Here is a 22949-nt window from a genome sequence, read left to right as displayed (position 1 = left end):
AGATATCTCAAACTTTGCGTGACTTTATGGAAAATCTCAACCGTTTAAATACGTTCTGCACGAATCTCAAAGCACACATAATACTGACCCCTACATCAACCCCGAATAAGCACCGGACACGTCGGTCACGCAAAAGTTGAGATATCTCAGAGGATACGCACTTGGAGTCTCGGAGAGGAAGCGGGAGAAAACCTTGCTCCATAAAAAGGAATTATCCGAGGATCTTACTTTTCTACCTTTCAAATGTTCGTTATTCGCAATTTCTAAGATGGATTTATTTTTTGAGATAACGATAGACTCATCACTCAAGTCTCTTAATTTTAAATATTTACAAGAAATTGTTAATCCGTAACCTCTAAAATAAGATAGATGTTAAGGAGTTCGGCATTCGCTCCATCCTCTCTTTAGTTTATATTGCCTTGCTCTGTTTTCTCGAGCTTCTTTTAAGCACAACCTTAGGTAATAATTTATAGAGATGTTGACGGGTCCTAAGGAGTCGAGGAGGTTGTACAACCTCGGCATATCTGATGCCTCCTTTCCATTTAAGATCCTTACTTATCTTGATCTGAGTTAGATCACATGTCCTGTTTGAGCCCTATTCCTTATCCACTTGTCAGGTCCCATTGCTCCTATCCAATTATGATCTCAATTCTCAAGTTATCTTGAAAGCCTACTTTGTAGAATTTTCTCCAATCCATAACAAGAGGTTCTCAAATCAAACCCACAGTTGAAATTTCAAGTCAAGCCCATTATAATCAAAGCAAAATGAAACAAGTAACCGGACTCTTCCATGCATCCAAAATTCCACAGTTTGAAACTATATAAGACAGCAAGCGCCAATGACCAGTAAACAAAAACACACTGTGAGAAAGAAACATTGGCTCATGGGCTCATTACTCACACCTTGTTTTGTTTTTCTGATCTCTTTTCTCTTCTTATTTGATCCCTCAAAAGGAAACCAAACTATCTCCAAACACTCTAATGCAACCTCTGATCCTTTCATCCAATGCCTATTGGCTAATTCCATTCCTCACAGCCTCTTATTCACACAAAGCACCACTTCCTATTCTATCATTCTGCAATCCTCCATCAGAAACCAAAGGTTCAATACAACTAGAACACCGAAACCTTTTGCAATAATTACACCTACATGTGAATCTCATGTTTCAGCCGTCATCGACTGTTGCAGAACGAACAGCGTTGAACTTAGAACACTAAGCGGGGGTCATGACTATGAGGGCCTCTCTTATGTGGCCTTTGACACTCTTTTCATTATTTTGGACATGCGAAACTTGAGTTCGATCGATGTTAACATCACCGATAACACAGCATGGGTTCAAGCTGGTGCAACAGTCGGAGAGTTGTATTACCATATAGCCGAGAAAAGCAAGAGCATGGGTTTTCCAGCAGGGTTATGCTCCACAGTAGGGGTTGGTGGTCATTTAAGCGGCGGTGGAATCGGGACTATGATGAGAAAGTATGGTCTGGCCTCTGATAACATCATTGATGTACGCTTAGTGAATGCAAAAGGGGTGATACTCGATAGGGAATCCATGGGTGAGGATTTATTTTGGGCAATTAGGGGAGGGGGAGGAGCTAGTTTTGGGGTCATATTAGCCTATAAAATTAAATTGGTATATGTGCCGCCTAAGTTGACAATTTTTACCAAATTATTTAATGTTAGTCATCATGATACTCTATTAGTAAAGGTAGTAAGTCAATGGCAGGATGTAGCTTATAGATTTGATGAGAGGTTATTTATAAGGCTATTTACTGAGGCTTCAAGCGATGAGAAGGGAAACAGAATACTGCAAGTGTCGTTTGAAGCCCAATTCCTTGGAGAGAAAGAAGAATTACTTTCTATAATGCAGGAAAAATTCCCCCTGCTTGATTTGCAAGAGAACGACTGCCAGGAGATGAGTTGGATTGAGACAGTTAAATATTATGCCGGGTACACAAACGGGGAGCCGCTTAGCGTTTTACTTGAGAGAGAACCCCAGGTCAAATACCCATTTAAAGCCAAATCAGACTTCTTGACAAGTCAAATCCCTGAGTTCGTTTGGAAAAGTATTTGGGATAATTTACTAAGAACTAATGGAACACTGGCGTTGATGATTATTGATCCACTAGGAGGAAAAATGGATGAAATATGTGAATCTGAAACCCCATTTCCCCACAGAAATGGTAGTTTGTATAATGTACAGTATTTGGTGGCATGGTTGGATGGAGATCAAAACACAGAGAGTGTCAAGAGGAACTTGGATTGGATTAGGGGTTTCTACAAGTTTATGACACCTTATGTTTCAAAAAATCCAAGAGGTGCTTATTTAAATTACAGGGATTTGGATTTGGGTACTACTATAAATGGAGACCTGAGTTATTTCAAGAATAAAGAGTGGGGCAAAAGGTACTTCAAAGACAATTATAGGAAATTAGCATTAGTAAAATCAGAGGTTGATCCAAATAATTTCTTCAGGAACGAACAAAGTGTGCCCCCGCTTGATCTATATTAACTAGCCTAATATGTATAAAGGAAACTCTATAGTGTATAGCTTGTTACTAATAGGTTTTTATTTTAGATTTTGCACTTTTTTATATATGTATGCGTGTCTAAGACAGAAATAAAACATATCATCATCATTTTGCAATATGGTCTTTAACTCACAATAATCAATTAAGTAAATTGCAATAGCAGAATAATCTATATAATAAATAAACTCATGAAATAACTCCACAAGAAAAGATATTTCATAGGACCCCCCCCCCCCCCCCCCCCCCCCCCCCCCCCCCCATCAGACTTAAAAGAATAATTAAATGCTACCCAGAAACCTCCCAAGCAATCACATAACATACACAACCATAATAAAAATGAATAGAACATTTAACACCCCTTAACAGGAAGAAACTTAGCCTTGTGCCGGTAAAGAACCTTCTTTTTCTTCTGACAATTATTCTCAATTGTCAGAACAACTTTCCCAGCTTCATTATTTTTAAAGGAATTATGAACCAGTCCCTCTCGTGAATTCATCTTTTTACCTTTCCGAATTATCACAGCATAAGATCCTTCATCACTTGGTACAAATTCTTCTTTGTAATTCACCTCCCAACCTATCACAGACAGATCCCACACAAGTGTAGATCCAACCTACATTCATTTTCAATTATACAATTAAGTACATTTTGAATACTTTTTTCTAAGGGTAATTCTGCAAAAGTTTCCAATAAAAGAAATTTTATTACGAATAAACTACAAATGGTTTCTGTTTGAGAAGCTCTGCTGTAAAGTTACTTATCTTAAAAAAAAATAATAATAATAAATTTTAGGACAGTGTACGCAGAAGTTCCCTTGAAAAAACTCCCTCAAGAAAAATCCCAAACCATTCTAACAACAGAACCTATATACATCATTTAATTGAAATGTATGACTGTAGCGTAATTGAAAATATACTATTATACCTGTGGGGCAGGAATTTCAATAGTTTCAGCTGAATTGGCTTTGATAAACAACTCTGAAACTTCATCTTCCAAAGAGAACTCGCTGTCACCTTCTCTTTTGAGACCACCATATGCAACTGGTAAAGCCTCTGCTGAAATGTACCTGTATAATCATCAAGTTATACATCTTATCAAACAACAATCAAAGAGGTGCATCAATTAAACAAGTATTAAGTCCTGGATTATGGTGCCAAAAATCAACCTTGGTCATTACCAGTGCTGGTAAAGTAATAATGAACCTGGAGCACCAAATTTTTAGTTGCTATTTTGTTGTTACATAGCTATGTTTCTTAGTCATATGCTGTTTTGTAATAATTCTAGCTATGAGATTGATGTAAGAACTTAGGTGCTTTGTCATAATTCTAGTTATGAGGATTGATGTAAGAACTTAGGGGGGGGGGGGGGGGTTGGTACCATCTTCACTCTTGTGATTTTCTAATGAAAATCGGTGACAATGACCAATTTTTTTTTTTTCAAAAAATGATCCTGGCACCTTTTGTGATTGAAGGACCTCATCACAAACACTTGTTCATGGCTTTGCTGAGACCTGTACCAACAGGTACAGAATGCGCCTCTCTATATAGTTCAGACAAACCATAGAAGCAATGCAAGACAATCCCACTTCCCAGTATGATAATTTAGAGACAGAGAGAGGAGATATTACCTGAGAAGAGTTTCTGTTGTCCTGGCGGGACGGGATAAGACAAACTTGCTCTTGGTTCTTTGGGTTAAGAATGGAGAGACGATAGCGCTCAGTGCATAGTACCAAAATGGTACATTGATGAAGATCTACATCATAACAAAGAAAGCATTTAATTAGTATTGAACAATAATATATGAAAAATATAAGGCCTAAGTGCAATACAAATTAAAAATCTCCCTGACAGAAAAAATTAACCCTAAATTACTTTAAAGTACTCACAGTTCTTGCAACCATTTCTGGATAGTTATCTTGCAGAACATCCACGACCCGTTTAAGTACAGCTCGCACACCTTTCTTACCGGGTCGGGGAGCATCCTTCAGATCTACAACCTGTGTCAATGATACAACCTGTCCTGGTTCAAAATCCAACATCCCAATTCCCTTCTCCATCATACGCACTCGCCACCTCACCAGACTCTCTCTTCCCTCTTCGGTTTCAAACAAGCCCGCACTGGCTAAAACCCCTAAAATGTTATAGCACACAGGGTGGCCTTCACGATCTCTACCATCTATATAGCATGCCTCATCAAGATCGGCATTGGAGTAATCCTTTTCATCCGAGAGTATGGAGTCAATTTTTTGGGATTTGCGCCAGATTAGGGTCTTTTGGAGCATATCAAAAGCTTCTTTTGGTTTAAATTCACGTGCACGAAGGAACTTGAGAAGTAAAACATCGGTTGAATTGGTGCCTTTGGATGGTGATAAAGGGACTCCCCAGAGAAATACCTATAAATTAAATTAAATCAGCCAAGTGCTAAATTAGTACGGTATGTGTTCATCTTTGCATGTCTTAAATTACTGTACTGATTGTTTTCTGCTGTAAATTTTGCTATTCTACAGTATTGTGTTTCTGGTAAATCATATGCCAATAAATCAAATTGCAAGGGAAATGTGTCATTCCAAGTTAAATTATGGTACAATCAAAAGGTATAAATCAGTATTTTTTTTTTTTTTTTTTTTGATCAAATGCTGCGAGTGAGATCCCAAAAAAAACAAAACGAAGAGCTAAAATTGATCTGTGTTCCAAATTATAAAACACCTGGTGCATATAACATATACGAACCAGCAATTTTACAGAGAACTAAATATTCTTTGTTCATTATTCTTACCTCTTCTTCTAGTTTGTCCCCTTCATCTACGCATTTCACCTCTTCTCCATCTGCTTCTTTCTCTTTCTCTTTCTCCTTCTCTACGAACAAAGTCTTAGTTGAAATAGCCTCCTCGATTTGTGCACGCAAATCGAAGAGAGCCTTTCTCTCGCTCTCCTTCAAGTCGGAGAGGAAGTTACTCTCCTCCCTGAAAGAAGCAGCCTTTTCAACCACCGGTACTGTCACTGCCTCAGCTTCGATCTTCTTCTCAGTCAGAATTGGTACTGGATCTGAATCGGTGTCGGCCTCGAGCTTTTTCTCGACCATTTCTTCTTGTGGGATGCTCGATTCCTCTGTCTTCACCTCCACAGCCATTAGTAGTAGAATTAAAAGTATGGGTACAACTAAGGTTTTGTGGCTCTCTCTGTCTCTCTCTCTCTATCCCTACTTATTTCTAGTGAAGAAGCAGGGACAAGGTGGCGGGTGGAATAAGGTGAGGTCCAGTGTAGGAATAGATGAAGCCTATTAAAGGGAGGTTGGTTTGTTTCCTCTCCAGTGTAGAATGCTCCGATCATTAATATTCTACATCACGTCAATATCTGACGGTCTACATATGAGTGGACGTATCCAGTACTTTGTAATTTGAGAGCAGCACGTAATAAAGGTAAGGTCAATTAATTGATGACCTGGCGACGACCAGGAGACTTTAAGAGCCGTTAGGTCGTCCAAGGGACCGAAAGCAGTTCACTATACTCTCCAGTGCATAAATCACTGTTAGTTTTTATGTATATTATTGTCCGTTCGATTACATCGGACAGACAATGGAAAGTGAAAATTTTGAGAGGTTGAACTGTTATACTGGAGATGATCGGAATATGAGTGGGGCCCCGGGCCCATGGACACGCGAGAAGAGCACCCAAAGAGCCGTTGCGTGATTAGCGGAACAGAAAGGAATCCTAGGCTGGACAGCAGTTATCTTTTTCATTGGGACCTGTAACGGCTAGTTGAAGACCTGTTCTTCTAATTATCATTTATTCTGACTTAACAATTTCATATTGGCTTTTGCGCTTGTACCCTTATTAAATATGGAATTTCTAATTAATGAGAGACCAGAGTCTTATTTTAAGATCCCGAAAAAATAAAACATCAGGTTACTGTTTTCATTATATTTCTGATATTGTACGCCGGAAGTTGGGATAAAAAGAAAGCAATCTATTTTTTTTTTTTTTCCTTTTGGTCTTCTGAAAATAATTGTTAAGATCAGCATTGAAATTATTAATATTAAGAAAAATGTTATATATAAACCTCCCACCTCAAGTTCACTTTTTTTATTTGATGATACAAATTCAAGAAAAAAAGAAAAAAAAAATATTACAAATTGTACAATTTTATTTGCTTATACCCTTATACTAAGGAAAAGCTTAGACTTTCCAGTTTTATATTATTTACAAATTCAATTTTTGCTTTTCGTTCCTTTATATTTGTGTATTACTAAATGAAAAAGGTGGTCTACAGTCTATTTTTAAACTAGAATCGAAATGCGTGTTTTGCAGTGAGAGAGTTATAAAAATGGGAATTTTTTTTATGCCACTCCAAAACATAGAAATTACAAAATTGTCAAATTACAAAATTGCCACCCAAAAACATGAAATTAGTTATTTGCCACTCTAAAGTCATTAAATTTATCAAATTGCCACAATTATACATCTAATCTACATATTTGATTAAAATTATTCTGAAAATACAATAAATTTACATACTGACTAAAATATCCCTGAATTCAGAAGAGAAGAAGAAGAAGGGTAGCAGAAAAATCATGGAAGCAGCTGACTTCTCCGCTTAGCAGAAAAATAACTGTCCTCAGTTATTTCTCCCCTTGTCCCTTTACTTCTCCGCTTGGGGAAGGATAGAAAGAAATTAGAAAGAGAATAGAAAGAAATTCAATTATTTCTCAGAATTACAGTTTGACGGTGGTTTTGTTTGGTTCTAATAGAAAGAAATTAGAAAGAGAGATTGGAGAAGGAAGCTCGCAGCAGCTTGCGCTTCCATTAGGTTTCCTTTCCTTTTCTATCATAATTTATTAATTAATTGGGAATTTTTTTTAAATATCAGAAGATCGGAAGATTTTTGACAGCTTGCGCGGTTTTGCAACAATCCCCTCATATTGAGATTATTCAGTGCGCTCTCTCGCTCTCTCTCTCTCTCTCTCTCTCTCTCTCTTCGCGCGTAAACCGGGGCATCTCTGCTGGTTTGAAGACATGCAGGCTCTAAGAGCGACGTGTGGCTCTGACTCGGACGAATCCGACAGTCTCTTCTTCTCCATCTTCGATCCAGAGATCTCTGTGACAGTCAATCTTAGAAGATTTTAGTCAGTATGTAAATTTATTGTATTTTCAGAATAATTTTAATTAATACGTAGATTAGATGTATAATTGTGGTAATTTGATAAATTTAATGACTTTAGAGTGGCAAATAACTAATTTTATGTTTTTGGGTGGCAATTTTCTAATTTTCATATTTTGGAGTGGTATAAAAAAAAATTTCCCTATAAAAATACAAAAGAAGTTGGAGGAAAAAAAAAACACATTCCGATCATTGAAGTATGTGCATAACCAGCAATGGCATGTAATAAACAATGGTTCATACTTCATAACTTATGTGGGTCATTCATGAGTCATGACTACACATTTATACCTAATACACCTAATAACCAAGCTTTGCTTTTCATCAAAAAAAAAAAAAAAAAAAAAACAAGCTTGCTTTCTGGCAGCCAATCAAAACCAGCAGTGTAACACTATAGTCCAGTAGTCAAATATTGCATATCATAGAAGAGTAATAATTGTATGTTAAATAAATTAATAGTTTTTAAAGAAATAATGTATACCTGTTGATAAAAAAATTATACCTTATGTTATTAGATTTTTTTTTTTAAATTTGACTCTTTAAACTTTTATTTCGATAGGGTTTAAATAGACGAACAAAGCTCTATCTTAATAAGCACAAATTGGTCAATCGCAGGCAGTATATCTGGAATTATGAATCTGGACCGTCCGATCAGCATCGGCACAAAAATTAAAGATGCTATGTGCGTTTCACTACGTTTAAAGAAAGTCCAGCTTCGTTGAAAGGAAGTGGTTCAAATGCCTCCATGTTTTTGTGCCTCCATCTCTCTCCATCATTTTTAAAGTTCAAACAGTCGATCTGAACCGCTTAATCTAACCTTCATACTAAAATATATTTGGAGACTAAATTTTATATTTTTAGGAATTTTTTTACTATTTTTTTAGATAGGTACAAAAATACTGTTTTTACATGGTTCAGATTTACTGATTTTGTACCTATCTAAAAAAATAGTAAAAAAATTCCTAAAAATATAAAATTTGGTCTCCAAACATATTTTAGTATGGAGGTTAGGTTGAGCGGTTCGGATCGACTGTTTGAACTTTGAAAATAATAGAGAGAGATGGAGGCACAAAAACATTGAGGCATTTGAACCCTCATAAAAAAATAGATCCTATCGTATGTACTATATCACACACACACACACACACACACACACACACACATATATAGAGTAAAGCTAGGGTGTGATGTGCTCACCAAGAGGATTTGGTGAGCACATCACACCCTAACTTTACTCATATATATATATAGAGAGAGAGAGAGAGAGTGTGTGTGTGTGTGACTAATATGCATTCGGTAGCATATGGGCCAGTCCAAATTTGAAATTTTAAAATCCAAAAAGTCGATCTGAACCGTTCTTCTTGTTCTCCATATTAATAAGTGCTTGGAGATCAAATTTTATATTTTTCTGAATTTTTATACTATTTATTAAGCCACTTTGAAAATTATTGATCCAACAGTGGCTTAACAAAACAGTAAAATCAGCAGCCACCGTTGGATCAGCAATTTTCAAAGTGGCTTAATAAATAGTAAAAAAATTTAGAAAAATGTAAAATTTGGTCTCCAAGCACATATTAATATGGAGAACAAGAAGAACGGTTCAGATCGACTTTTTGAATTTTGAAATTTTAAATTTGGACCGTATGCATATTAGTCACTCTCTCTCTCTCTATATATATACAGTAAGGCCACCATACTTTGCAAATTAAAGTGGGTATTTTAATTTGCACTCATATCTCTAGTTTCAAAGTTCAAAACGTCGATTCGAACAGTTCAAGTTGATATCCATATTAAATTGTGCTTGGAGACCAAATTTTATATTTTTTGAAATTGTTTTGCTATTTTTTAGAATTTTTCAAAATCAGTGTTTTTCAGAAAATTCTGGACCATCAAAAACACTGATTTTGAAAAATAAAAAAAAATAGTAAAAAATTTCCAAAAAATATAAAATTTGGTCTCCAAACATAATTTAATGTGGATATCAACTTGAACGGTTCAGATCAACGTTTTGAACTTTGAAACTAGAGATATGAGCACAAATTAAAACACCCACTTTAATTTGCAAAGTATGGCCGCCTTACTAATATATATAGAGAGAGAGAGAGAGAGTGACTAATGTGCATTCGTATGCATATGGCCCGATATGCATAAAATTCATATATAATTTATATTCGATAAAAATTAAATTCATATTTATGAACGAAACTCAATCGCACTTTTGAGGTTTGTCATAAGAAATTGGCTCATTGCTTCATTTGCTTGTTTGGTGCATGCCTTAAAAATGAAAAATATGTCCCCGCATATATGAAATATTTTTATATGGAATCTGAAAGGCATTACAATTTGAGATAAATCAAACATTGCTTATTTTCTTCAATAGTCGGTGCCTTGGATGCCTTCTCTTAATTTTATATGCTATTAAGATAAAGATTCTCTGCTACACTGTTTATCTCAAGGAGACTTTTAATTTGAGTTATAAAAAAAATTGTGATCAAGAGTAAAAAATAGATGAACCAAAATTTATCTAATTAACTTCATTAATTTATTTCTTTGATAAACAGGCGATGTTGCGATCATGTGGAGAACAATCTCAATAAGTTCCATGTAAAAAATGGAAAGCATCATTGGCGGCATTGAAATTTGAATTTTGGAAGCATTCACACTATTGGATGGAATGGAATCTCACATGCATGGGATCACTAATGAATTAATGATAATATTTTGATGCATAAAATTATACAGCATTCTAGAATTGAGAAAATTAAAATTATTGCTTGATTGCCTTGAAATAGGGCTGCAAATGAATCGAACCGAATCGAACTTATTTCAGTTTGAGTTTAGTTTGAATTAATTTCGAACTAAGTTTGGTTTGAACTAATTTTGAATCGAATTTTTTACGAAATCAATTTCGAATCTTTTACAAAAAAAATTACGATAAAGAAGAGTGATCGGAGTCGCCAAAAACGAGAGGTGAAAGTCGTCTAGAGTTTTAGAACTGAGAGCGAGGGTTACGACTTACAAGCTATGACTTATGACTGGGCGGCCTTATGTTTTAACTTTTAAGTCATCAGTGGAAATCAACGGTTCACGTTACTTTGAGATTTAAACTAGAATAGTTCGCGAACCTATTTCGAACGAATCAGGTCCAGTTTGAATTTAGTTTGAATTAATTTCAAACTATTTTGAATCTAATTTTTTACGAACTTTTTCTAATCAAACTCAAATCGAATCATGAACTACGAATTTTTTTTTGCAGCCCTAGCCTTGAACCATAATTAAATCCATTTAAGTGAAGCTCATAAAATTTGTACATATCATAACATTCAATTGAAATTATATTGGGAATTGACCGTTAGGTTATACCATAAAAAATTTCAATGGAATCGGAAAAAAAATTCTAATAAATCGAAGCTTTAATAATATTCTTTTAGAATTAATTCAAATTAACAATATCCATATATATATTTGTAACTAGCAATGAGTTTACAGCTACGTTTGACTAGCAATAATTCACTCTGACTGAATTATTTTTTCCGTGATCATTCACCAGTATTGTTATTAATTGGGATGAAAAACCAATCGAAATCCTCGTCATAAAATAAGAAAACATAGCTGAACAGTTCTATGAAAATAAAATCAAGTAGTCAAATATCTTACAGTTACCCATTTAATTAATTTTATCCATTCAAAGAAGAGAAAGATTGAGATATGTAATCTAGATTGTTTTCAACACAAAATTTTCTCTATAACGTGATTTTTAAATTTTCTTTTGTTGAGTTGAAAAGTTTTTGACCCCATTTTATCTAAATTATTTTTGAAGAATTGGTTTATCGATAGTTTGAAAATGTTATATTGAGTGGAAAGATGATTGGAACTGTTTTAATCTGTGTTTCACTGATGGAAGAACAAACTTCTTTTATTTTTGAAGTAGTTCAACGTCAACTTTAACTTTAAATTTTTCTATTAAAACAGAAAAAAAAAAAAAAAAAAAAAAAAGGTTACGACTAACGAGAACGTTTTGTCGACGTCGGTTGTAAGTTCAATTCAGAATTCAAACCAATTTACCTAGAACATGAACAAGAAAAAAAAAATGTATAATTGATTTAAATCGTCGATCTGGCTTGTAGGTCCAGAGCGTCGAGACCATTTTCATCATGGCAATGAGCCTTTCAAATACCTAGAGAGAGAGAGAGGAAAAACACATCTCCATCATATTTTTCTTTTTCTTTTTTATAATCTTTTCCCAAGCAAATTTTACAAATACTTGTCTTCCAAAAAAGTTTGAGAGAGTTTTCTCGTGGTTCTATTAAAAAAAAGTTTCTCTCTTTCATATTCTTTTTTTTCCTTATTACTAAATATTTTTGATACAGTGTTATTTATTTATTTATTTTTTAAAATTTAATGGCTTTAAATATCTATTAACAATTTTATTGATAATAAAAATTATTTATAACACGTCAAATGACTCTCGTTTCTATTCTAGATCTAATATTTTATTTTTCTCAATTTCCCTAGATTACTTTGTTCTTTTGTTCCAACATATCTACACTCTCTATTCTTCAAATCGACCTCATTTTTTATTCCCCATCTCTCTCTACGAGCCTTGTGGAGCTCTTTCAGATCTACTTCTCTATTGTTGTCCGACTGTTGAACGCGCTCCGATAGTGCCAAGTCCGATCAAGATGGTAGTGACGAGAGAGGAGGGGGGGGGGGGGGGGGGGGGGGGGGGGTTGATGTGTCTAGTTGAGATCAAGAGAGAGGGTGAGAGGAGAGGGGGGTTGCAATTAGAATTTAAGATCATCTTTTCTTTTGCTGAGAGGAAAAAAGCAAAATCGCTTGTTGACATAGTGCTATTTAGAAAGCGATTTTCATTAAAAATAATTGCTAATTTAAAAATCGTTGTACATCGTAGAATTTGAATAATATATGAATTTTGTAACAATTAATATCCAAAGTAGGAATTCAAATTGTATTCGTTAGTATCTGTTTCATATTCGTATCCGTTTATTATCTGATCCGAATTCGTATCTGATAAATATTTAATCTGTACTCGAAAAATAAATACAACTACAAATATATTTTATCACTATCTGATTCCATATTCAATCCGTTTGCATCTTTAGATGTTGATGTTTAAATGTTAATATTTTTAAATATTGATGTATTTTGATGTGAATAATGTTATGAATGTAGATTTATAGATAGATGTTATGAATGTAATTTTATGTTCTAATTAATAAAATTATATTTGCCAAAATTAAAAAAAAATCCACCCATTACAAATTGCAACTTATGCATCTCCTTTTCAAACCTTCTCTCTTACATATCCATACACTATTTTTTTCCCATCTAACTCAAGTGGAGTAGTAAAAAATCGCTCAAACTTGTAACTTGCTTGCTAACTGCTCGTTTTAATTCACTCATTTATAACTCGAGTTTGCTGACTTGTTTAATTAATAAGCTGAGTTTGAAAATACCTAAATTTGTTCATTAACAACTCGAGTCACACAAAATTCGTTACAATAAATCCCAGACCCTTTTAAATGACTCCTCACATTGTTTGTTTTGTTAGTTGTTTTAATAATTATGTTTAAATTGTTTGTGTTTAGATAAACTCTTATTAAATCATTTCAATTATTTGTATTTAGATAAACTCTTACTAGTATATAACTATAATTAAGAAAATTAATTGGTTAAATGAGTTACAAACGAGTTGTAAGCCAATTCAAGTATAAGTTGAACTCAAATTAACCTTACAGTTCATTATTATCATCTCAACTCAAATTAACTCGCTCATTAATGAGCTAAGCACAAGTGAAAATAACTCAGCTTAAAATCAGTTTATTTACGGCCCTACATCCAAAGGTCTATAGTTTCAAGAAGAAAAAAAAGAATCAATTCAACTCCAAGCTTACAAATCCGTTGACATTCTCCCTCCAATAAATATTTTCATCTACAATTCGCTGATGAGATCATGAGGAGGAGAAAGATTGATGTTGAATTAAGCCTGGGGATTTAATTAAGCTGGACTTTAAAACTGGACGGTCCCCCCAAGTCCAATCGTCCATCGCTAGTCGGATATCGATCCTCTTCTCTATGTGGTTTTCTCGCTCCCAAATGGTGAAATGGTGGATCAAACAAGAGTTCACGATACCTCTCTGGCGCGCTTGCTCGCAGAAATACATACACGCTACAAAGGGTTTGAATTTACGCCGCCGATCAGCGACGCTCTTCCGAAATTTCCGACTGATTTTTTTCATCGTCAACATCTCTTCTTCCCTGATTTTCTCAGAGCAGCCTAAGAAGCCAAAACCTAGAATGATATAGTGACCCTTTGCTCCTAGTCCGAGATCAGGTCTGTCTGTTTCTTTAATTTGCTTTTTATTATTATCATTTTGTAGTTGTTTTATTAATTGATGTCAGAGAAATGAAATCAGCTTACGAGTTTGATTTTCAAATTGTAATTGTATGTAACTGTTAAAAATCCAGACTCCAAAGGAATGATCTGATTCTGCATGCCTGCTGCCACCTTGAGGTATGCTAGCAATGTGTTGTTCTGAATTATTACCTTTAATTTATATCACGATCTGATTGAAGAACAACAACTATGCATGAGTAAGCAAGAAATAGTTCCAGTAGTATGGTTCAATAACACTGCATCTGTGAAGTTTCAATGATTTCCTTGTTTTTGACGCATGTGGAAACTTTTTTTTTTTTTTGAGGAAACATGTGGAAACTTATTGCATGCATAAATCTTTGTTTATCCTACAAAATCATGTTCATAATTGTTTACTTGATCTGTTGGATTTGATGCTGGATGGGTCATGGGTGGAAACTTCTTATGAAATAGTTCTCTGGTTCATTTTTTACCTTTTTGTTATTTGGGGTGAGAGTATTGTGATTTCCCTTTTTTCAAATATTGTAAACTTTTTGTTCAATACTTTTTATGACCTTATCTTTGTTTATTTATTGATTTATTTATATTTCTAGCTTCTTCTTTTTTTCTTTTTCTTTTTTTCTGTTTTTGTTATTTATCTAAGTCATTTATGTTTTTCTTATTTCATCAGATATTATTCCTACACTATTATCCGTTAAAATATGCTGATCATTATGTACCAAAGCCAACATTTCTACCAACAGTATGACATATCATCAGTCTGTAAAGTACTAATACAAATTTAGCTCCACTTACAATTTGACTCTTTCGCCTACATGATTATCCTCAGGGGCGGAACATAGTAGTGGGGAAAGGGTGCTAAGCACCCCCTATAGTTTGAAAATTTGTAGTTTGGTCCATTAAATTTTGTAATTTTTATATGCATTAATATCTTTTAGCCCCCTTTATAAAATGATATTACACTATATTTGATTTTTCAGCCCCCCCCCCCCCCCCCCCCCCCAATCTCTATTTTCTAGTTCCGCCCCTGATTATCATATTAATCTTTATTTATTACTTATCTGTATGGTTCTAAATTGTATTAAAAAAGTTTGAGTCTTCCATCTTCAGCTTTCAGTGGTGAAAGACCAACACCAAGCTAGATTGCAGTTCCAATGCCCCTAGGGAGCTTTAATAGACTGTGACCTTTTGTTACAAGTTAATGCTATTATGCAAAAAAAAAATTTAAAGAGGAGAAGAGGGAGATAAAAACATAACTGATAATAAAGATTGGAAAACTTGTATATATAATCTTCTATTTCAATTACTAAATTAACTTAATGCTGTCAAAAAATGATTGTCTCCAGCAGAGAAGATGTGGGACAGAGATATAAGTTGATTTCACAAAATACAACAAGTCCAGTGACCTATTCAACTTTACAAAAAAAAAGAAAAAGAATAATGGACACTAATGTAGGAAGAATTCAGTAATACACACATAACTGATATATGGACCCATTTTGGCAACATACGTAGTATCAAATTTACTGGAAATCCTTGATGGTCCATACAGCAATCTAAGCTGGGTTTTAGCTGTGAAGTTGTCAAATTGCAATCTAAATTAATCTGACCAATCCTTTATTGAAATCCTCAATGGTCAGATATAAGCAGTGCTGCTTTTTGCACTGATACCTTGTAGAGATTCTCTGTAAGCACACTCCACTTTTTTTTTTTTTTTTTAAATAGAAGATAAATTTCTTCATCTAATATCCTTCATCAACAAGGGACCGAAGGCAAAAATGTAGGCTTTCCATTATTGCTCTGTTATATCAAAATTGCTTCATTAAACTTACTGCCATGTAATGTTCGAGAAAGGGGGATTAACAGGCTTATAATAATGATGGTGAACCGAGGAGTTGAACTTGGTAGCAACATAAAATAGACGGCTATTACTACATTTAATCTATTTAATGATCCAAAATCTTTTTAAACTAGTAGATGTTTGGGATGGCTTAAGAATTTTCTCATCTCCTTTTATTAGAAACAAGGGTTAACAACTAAAGTGGGTAACAAAGCACAAAGCACAATCTTTAATCTTTTTCCTGTCCCATGAGCTGTAAAGAGTTAAAATATTGTAGTCGCATATCTAAAGATCTTTTCATAATATACAATTCCATTGCAATGATACTTGCAGGAAGTTAAATCTGCAAATATTTATTATACAGATGTAAATAGTATTTACAACGAAAATTCTGGAAGTTCCTGTGATATATTGTTTGCTTCCATGGACTTTCCAACATTGCAATATATGAACATATATATAGCTAGTTAACTTCAACAAAGTATCATCAAGAATCAAATTACAGTTACCAAATCAGAGTTTTATTAATGCAAAAACTAGGGGCAAGTTTGGCATAGATTTTGCTCTTTGTATCTTTCATTATAGGAAAATAGAAACACATGTTTGCTTTAATTTTTTGCTTTCCAATAAAACTATCTATCTTCTTGAAAACAAGGGAAAACTAAATCTTAACAGGTTTTATGAAAAGAACAAGGCACTGAAGCAAAGCTTGTGGCAGTGTGACTGTGTGAGTTCGTCAGAGTGTAGTTTACTGGATGGAAGGGATCTACCCAGAGACTGTCAAGAATTGTCATGGACGGAACCAGGTAAAGGGGAATAGGGTCAATTTATCCTACTAAATGTAGTCAAATTATTTCCGTTCAATCAGTTATAGGCAGGTCATTGAAAAGCAAACCTTTTGTAAGTAGAGAATTCAGAAAAAAAAATGCCTTTGTCAGTGGAACGGGTCTTGTCATGTTTGAGAGGTTTTCAGTTCACTACATGGGATAGATAGTGTCTGGAGGGAAAATATTAAAATGGCTTTTTTCTTTTGTTGTTTTGTATTATTTCTTTCTTTAAGCTAAAAGAAAAGATAAACGACAAATATATACACAAACTAACAATTTTGAATTCTTAACATAGAATATTTTTGTTTCTTATTCAGCATAAAAAAGAAGAAGAAGAAAACAGAAAAGAAGTAACACAAGAAATAGATCCTAAACAAACTATTTGATGAAATATCAGGGAGTTCACTCATCTTTACAAGAATTGAACTTCGATTCTAGTAAATTATGGTTCCTTCTGTCCATTCTTTATAAAAAGAATGGATGCAATTCGGATAAAAATCAAAGTTCAATTGTTATTATGCAGAGACAAATCAAAGTGACCGAAATATGATATAGGATAAAGTTGAGTGACCTTCCTAGACATCGCACATTCAATACTCCATATGTTATTACAGAAATTGGTGCAGGAATAGGCCCTGTTGCTCCTGTGAAGCCTCCTGAACATCCTCCTGCGACTCTCTAATTCTTGGTATTTCTTGTTCAGGGATAGGAGCTGTTGTCGAGGAAAGGACGCCGATCCTTGCTTGCACAGCCCTGAGCCGTTCCTCTGCCATCCTGAAAAGACCCCTTGCTTCCTCTGAGCCAATTTCGCTTGTGCTCCGTTGACAGGTCATGTATTCACGCATCAGTATTGCCATCTCGCACTCGTGGTTTCTCTGCTTCAGCTTTGTGATCCCCTCCTGTGTTTCTATTGCCTGCTGGTGCAACATCTCTTGAGCTTTCCTCACCATTTCAATGGCCTTCTCCTTCGGTGGCTGCACCTCGTGATGCGGCTCGTAAGGGCTATCGATGATGACACATGGCCTGCCACCACAAAGCTTGGAAAGCTCGCTCGCCTTTTTAAAAACGCATGGCTTTCTCCTTATGAATGTCCTCCAGCGCTGGTAGCCATTTTCTATGAATTTAATGTCAATCTTCTTCCCCATCAGCGAATTGTAGATGAAAATATTTGTTTGATTGTCAACGGATCTGTATGCTTGGACTTGAATTGGTTTCTTCTTGAAATCCTAGACCGTTGCCTTTTGGAAATGGGGAAAAAGGGTCTACGGCTATGTAAGAGGGGCGGTACTTTTGGAGGGAGATACATGTATATGTTGCAATTTACAAGCAGTAGTGCGCGCGTACGTGGGTTCTTTCTTTTTTTTTTGAAAGAACGTGGGTTCTATTTTTAGAATGGAATCTTTTTGGATTGCTTTTCTTGTATGAACCCTGTGCTATCCAATTTACTGGGGTGATGCAATGTTTTACAAAAAAATGAGGTAACAAACGTGGCATAAATTGGCAATTTGTTTTATAATTTTACAATTGCCGAACTCCCCAATTAAACCTAAAATTTTCAGTTTTCTGGGTTTCATAATTCAATTATTGTTTCTATTTAAATTTACACATTTGTTTACCTAAAAAAAAAAAAAAAAAATGAAATGCTCACGTTCCAGATTTCCAAGTTTACAATATTTAGTTCGATTTTAAATTTGTATTTCTGAAATTTCAAACTTTTTATTAACGCATGTTTTATATTTTTGCATTCAAGAATTACAAAGAACCAGTGTTGCTTTGTTCTGATTTCATCAACACATTTGAATTTCACGTTTATTTCAGTTTTTCACAATTCAAAATGTCAAATTTTATGAAAAATTTAAAATTTCGCAGTTCCATTTATTTATTTTCTGAAGTAATTGTAATTGTTTTTATATATTTAAGTGCTGATGAAATCAGAACAAAGCAACACTGGTTCTTTGTAATTCTTGAATGCAAAAATATAAAATATGCGTTAATAAAAAGTTTGAAATTTCAGAAATACAAATTTAAAATCGAACTAAATATTGTAAACTTGGAAATCTGGAACGTGAGCATTTCATTTTTTTTTTTTTTAGGTAAACAAATGTGTAAATTTAAATAGAAACAATAATTGAATTATGAAACCCAGAAAACTGAAAATTTTAGGTTTAATTGGGGAGTTCGGCAATTGTAAAATTATAAAACAAATTGCCAATTTATGCCACGTTTGTTACCTCATTTTTTTGTAAAACATTGCATCACCCCAGTAAATTGGATAGCACAGGGTTGATACAAGAAAAGCAATCCAAAAAGATTCCATTCTAAAAATAGAACCCACGTTCTTTCAAAAAAAAAAAAAGAACCACGTACGCGCGCACTACTGCTTGTAAATTGCAACATATACATGTATCTCCCTCCAAAAGTACCGCCCCTCTTACATAGCCGTAGACCCTTTTTCCCCATTTCCAAAAGGCAATGGTCTAGGATTTCAAGAAGAAACCAATTCAAGTCCAAGCATACAGATCCGTTGACAATCAAACAAATATTTTCATCTACAATTCGCTGATGGGGAAGAACAAGATTGACATTAAATTCATAGAAAATGGCTACCAGCGCCGGAGGACATTCATTAGGAGAAAGCCATGCGTTTTTAAAAAGGCGAGCGAGCTTTCCAAGCTTTGCGGTGGCAGGTCATGTGTCATCATCGATAGCCCTTACGAGCCGCATCTCGAGATGCAGCCACCGAAGGAGAAGGCCATTGAAATGGTGAGGAAAGCTGAAGAGATGTTGCGCCAGCAGGCAATAGAAACACAGGAGGGGATCACAAAGCTGAAGCAGAGAAACCACGAGTGTGAGATGGCAATACTGATGCGTGAATACATGACCTGTCAACGGAGCACAAGCGAAATTGGCTCAGAGGAAGCAAGGGGTCTTTTCAGGATGGCAGAGGAACGGCTCAGGGCTGTGCAAGCAAGGATCGTCGTCCTTTCCTCGACAACAGCTCCTATCCCTGGACAAGAAATACCAAGAATTAGAGAGTCGCAGGAGGATGTTCAGGAGGCTTCACAGGAGCAACAGGGCCTGTTCCTGCACCAATTTCTGTAATAACATATGGAGTATTGAATGTGCGATGTCTAGGAAGGTCACTCAACTTTATCCTATATCATATTTCGGTCACTTTGATTTGTCTCTGCATAATAACAATTGAACTTTGATTTTTATCCGAATTGCATCCATTCTTTTTATAAAGAATGGACAGAAGGAACCATAATTTACTAGAATCAAAGTTCAATTCTTGTAAAGATGAGTGAAATTGGATATTATATGATAAAGATGAGTGAACTCCCTGATATTTCATCAAATAGTTTGTTTAGGATCTATTTCTTATGTTACTTCTTTTTTCTTTTCTTTTTTGAGTGGTGTTTAGGATCTATTTCTTATGTTACTTCTTTTCTGTTTTCTTCTTCTTCTTTTTTATGCTGAATAAGAAACAAAAATATTCTATGTTAAGAATTCAAAATTGTTAGTTTGTGTATATATTTGTCGTTTATCTTTTCTTTTAGCTTAAAGAAAGAAATAATACAAAACAGCAAAAAAAAAAAGTCATTTTAATATTTTCCCTCCAGACACTATCTATCCCATGTAGTGAACTGAAAACCTCTCAAACATGACAAGACCCCTTCTACTGACAAAGGCATTTTTTTTCTGCATTCTCTACTTACAAAAGGTTTGTTTTTCAATGACCTGCCTATAACTGATTGAACGGAAATAATTTGACTACATTTAGTAGGATAAATTGACCCTATTCCCCTTTACCTGGTTCGGTCCATGGCAATTCTTGACACTCTGGGTAGATCCCTCCCATCCAGCAAAATAAACTACTCCCTGATAGGCGACGGAGATTCTAATCCTTCGCAGCGGGTATATATTTTTGCACGCATGCGCCTGATCCTGAGGATCAGGAATTCCTGTTTGATCCCCCATTATCACAGGGAAATAAATCTGCTGCGATCCTACAGGATCGCAGGGTCCCTGCGATTCTAATATATTTTGAGATCCGTGTACAAAAACTCCTCTTTTTAAGATTCGTACAATGTAATAAATGAAGGGTTGAAATTGGAATCGCAGCAGATTTGCTTCCATTATCACAGAGCAAGAAGAGGATCAATATCCGACTCCCAATAGACAACGGTACTTCGGGATGTAAAATCTGAACCGTCCAGCTCAATTAAATCCAAAGGGGGACGGAGGAAAGCGACGTCGATCTTATAAACCTCAACTGTTGGGACTTGGGAGTCCATATCCTCTGAACTAACAGAATATTTCTGTTTAGATCCAGATAGTCCATTCAGAATTGGAACAATCCGGTCTAAACTGAATACACAGAACCAAGGACGGAGTTGAGTATATTGAATGGGAAATAAATCTGCTGTGATTCCAATGAAATAACAGGGTCCTGTTATTCCGATCCCAATCATTCAATTCTGTTGAGATTCGTGCATAAAAAAGTTCTTTCATTGAGATGAGCGCATGGAAAACTTTGAATGGCACGGAGAGCCAGTTCCGTTAAGAAACAACATGATTATGGTACGAAATAGCACGGCATGCGTGTCGATTACATGTCATAATTCACATGTCTTTTTCGTGATCATTCACGTGCCGTAATCATTTTTAGAAAATTTCACACAACGTGAAATATCTAATTACAGCATGTCACATGTAATTAGGACCATTAAATTTTGATCAAATAGTAAATCTTAAATAAACTGACTTAAATTGTGATTAAATGATTATACAAGTCACACGAATCATGTTTGGTCACTGCACGTTTGGGCACGGCATAACCATTCGTGTGCCGTGATCACGCATTAATATTTTGATTGATCACAGTACGTGAAAAACTTTCTTGATCACAACACAATACCAAAGTCGCGGCGTGTTAATCACAACACGGCACGTCACTATTTTTCCACTTTAAATGGAGCTAAACTGAATGCACAATTAGTCTGTCTTCTCATCCTTCTGATCAAGATCCGAACCAATCCGATCCAAGGTAAAATACAAGGAGCATTTTTCACATTCGTGCCAACAAGGATCAAACAATCTGGATTCACTATGCATTAACTCAACAGTTGCAGAGGATAAGATTGACACTATTTTTATTTTTTATATTTTAATATAATTTAGAATAAAATATTGTCAATAATATAGATTATTCTCTATGCATGAACATTTCATATGATTAACCCCTCACAATTAAAAAGTCTCAAGTCCACCCCTTGAAGAGAGCCCCTATAATATTCATTCATCCATTCAAATTCTAATCAGACGGTCTCGATTTAAACATAAACATTCTGTTAGTTTCGGTGATATGAATTCAACTGTTGGAGCTTCAGACGATTTGATTGATGATCAATACCAATACTAGGTAAAACCGACAGTTGAATAATGGATCACTAGCATTTTTTTCCTTTGAAGGGAGCGCTTCAGTTACATTTCATTTTGTACGCAGTAACGCAAAGACTAAACGTGAACGGTACACCAAGTATCAAGCACTAAACGTTACTAAACTATTAACAGCTATACAGCAACGAATTAGCTACGATGTACTGAAGTATCAAGAGATTACTAAACGGTACACTAAACTATCAATGACTATACAGCAACGCTGAAATTTAACTTGCGCCAAGAATTGAATAATACATTTTGATTTTGTTTAAAAATCAAAATCCAATATAAATTTTCAATGGATGTAGTTTTCGCTAGCCAGCTTAACAGGCAGGAGGTGCGAAAACTTGCTCTTTACTCATAAGACAATTTTACAAAAATTGGCATCCTTAGCCTGCGTCATCAATGGATCGAGTACATCAGCAATTCTGAGTATCTTGAATTTACTGTTCATGGTAATCTGAGTATTCACCAGTTACCCTGCATTTTAAAGGTCAAAATATAATCCAATAAAATATCTTTTATTATTTTTACTTGTGCATTCACAACATCTGCAAATTTGGACTATTTCATAACTTAAAAGAAATCCAATAAATTGAATGAATTCTCAAAAACAGTTTCAATCATGAAGAAAAAAAAAACCAACAAATTGAAGAGTAAATAAAAATAAGGTCACATACCGGTCGTACGTCAACTGGGAGTCTCCAATTCGGCCTATGACCTTATTCCTTACCTTCCGTACATGAACCTA

At 34.8% G+C, this 22949-nt stretch overlaps 3 protein-coding genes, 1 long non-coding RNA gene and 1 pseudogene across 12 annotated transcripts in view; 3 read left to right on the top strand and 2 right to left on the bottom strand.

Moving 5' to 3' along the window:
• The first annotated feature begins 510 nt into the window (after positions 1–510).
• LOC144562043 (tetrahydroberberine oxidase pseudogene) lies at positions 511–2670 on the top strand (annotated as a pseudogene). The gene has a single exon (XR_013513964.1). The product of XR_013513964.1 is annotated as a tetrahydroberberine oxidase pseudogene (transcript).
• LOC144562044 (Sec14p-like phosphatidylinositol transfer family protein) lies at positions 2656–5836 on the bottom strand. Its single transcript, XM_078311175.1, has 5 exons — positions 5308–5836; positions 4418–4924; positions 4160–4284; positions 3457–3598; positions 2656–3145 (listed from the first exon to the last, which is right to left on the bottom strand). The coding sequence occupies exons 1-5, from the start codon at positions 5659–5661 to the stop codon at positions 2882–2884; spliced, it is 1392 nt and encodes a 463-aa protein (XP_078167301.1). The 5' UTR covers positions 5662–5836; the 3' UTR covers positions 2656–2881.
• A 7911-nt stretch (positions 5837–13747) lies between these two features.
• On the top strand, positions 13748–17849 carry LOC144562042 (uncharacterized). 2 transcript variants are annotated; one of them, XR_013513963.1, is made up of 4 exons: positions 13748–14044; positions 14179–14224; positions 16602–16732; positions 17463–17849. It is a non-coding gene; the product is annotated as an uncharacterized LOC144562042 (long non-coding RNA). The 2 variants fall into 2 exon arrangements; XR_013513962.1 differs by having other exon boundaries at positions 17457–17849.
• A 1466-nt stretch (positions 17850–19315) lies between these two features.
• Positions 19316–19855, top strand: LOC144561952 (MADS-box transcription factor PHERES 2-like). Its single transcript, XM_078311058.1, has one exon. It carries the CDS (start codon positions 19316–19318, stop codon positions 19853–19855), a length of 540 nt encoding a protein of 179 aa, XP_078167184.1.
• A 2518-nt stretch (positions 19856–22373) lies between these two features.
• LOC144562041 (toprim domain-containing protein) overlaps positions 22374–22949 on the bottom strand; it is a 64282-nt gene continuing 63706 nt past the window's right edge. For all 7 annotated transcript variants that reach the window (XM_078311167.1, XM_078311170.1, XM_078311168.1 and 4 more), the window contains 2 exons: positions 22879–22946; positions 22374–22678 (listed from right to left, as the gene is read on the bottom strand). In XM_078311167.1, the coding sequence (XP_078167293.1) occupies positions 22642–22678; positions 22879–22946 (105 nt within the window). In that variant the 3' untranslated portion in view covers positions 22374–22641. The remainder of the gene's footprint in view (positions 22679–22878; positions 22947–22949) is intronic.

The sequence above is a fragment of the Carex rostrata genome, chromosome 11 (genome assembly GCF_964058835.1).
Source record: "Carex rostrata chromosome 11, lpCarRost1.2, whole genome shotgun sequence".
Lineage (NCBI taxonomy): Eukaryota > Viridiplantae > Streptophyta > Magnoliopsida > Poales > Cyperaceae > Carex > Carex rostrata.
This window is presented reverse-complemented; position numbering and strand designations above follow the sequence as displayed.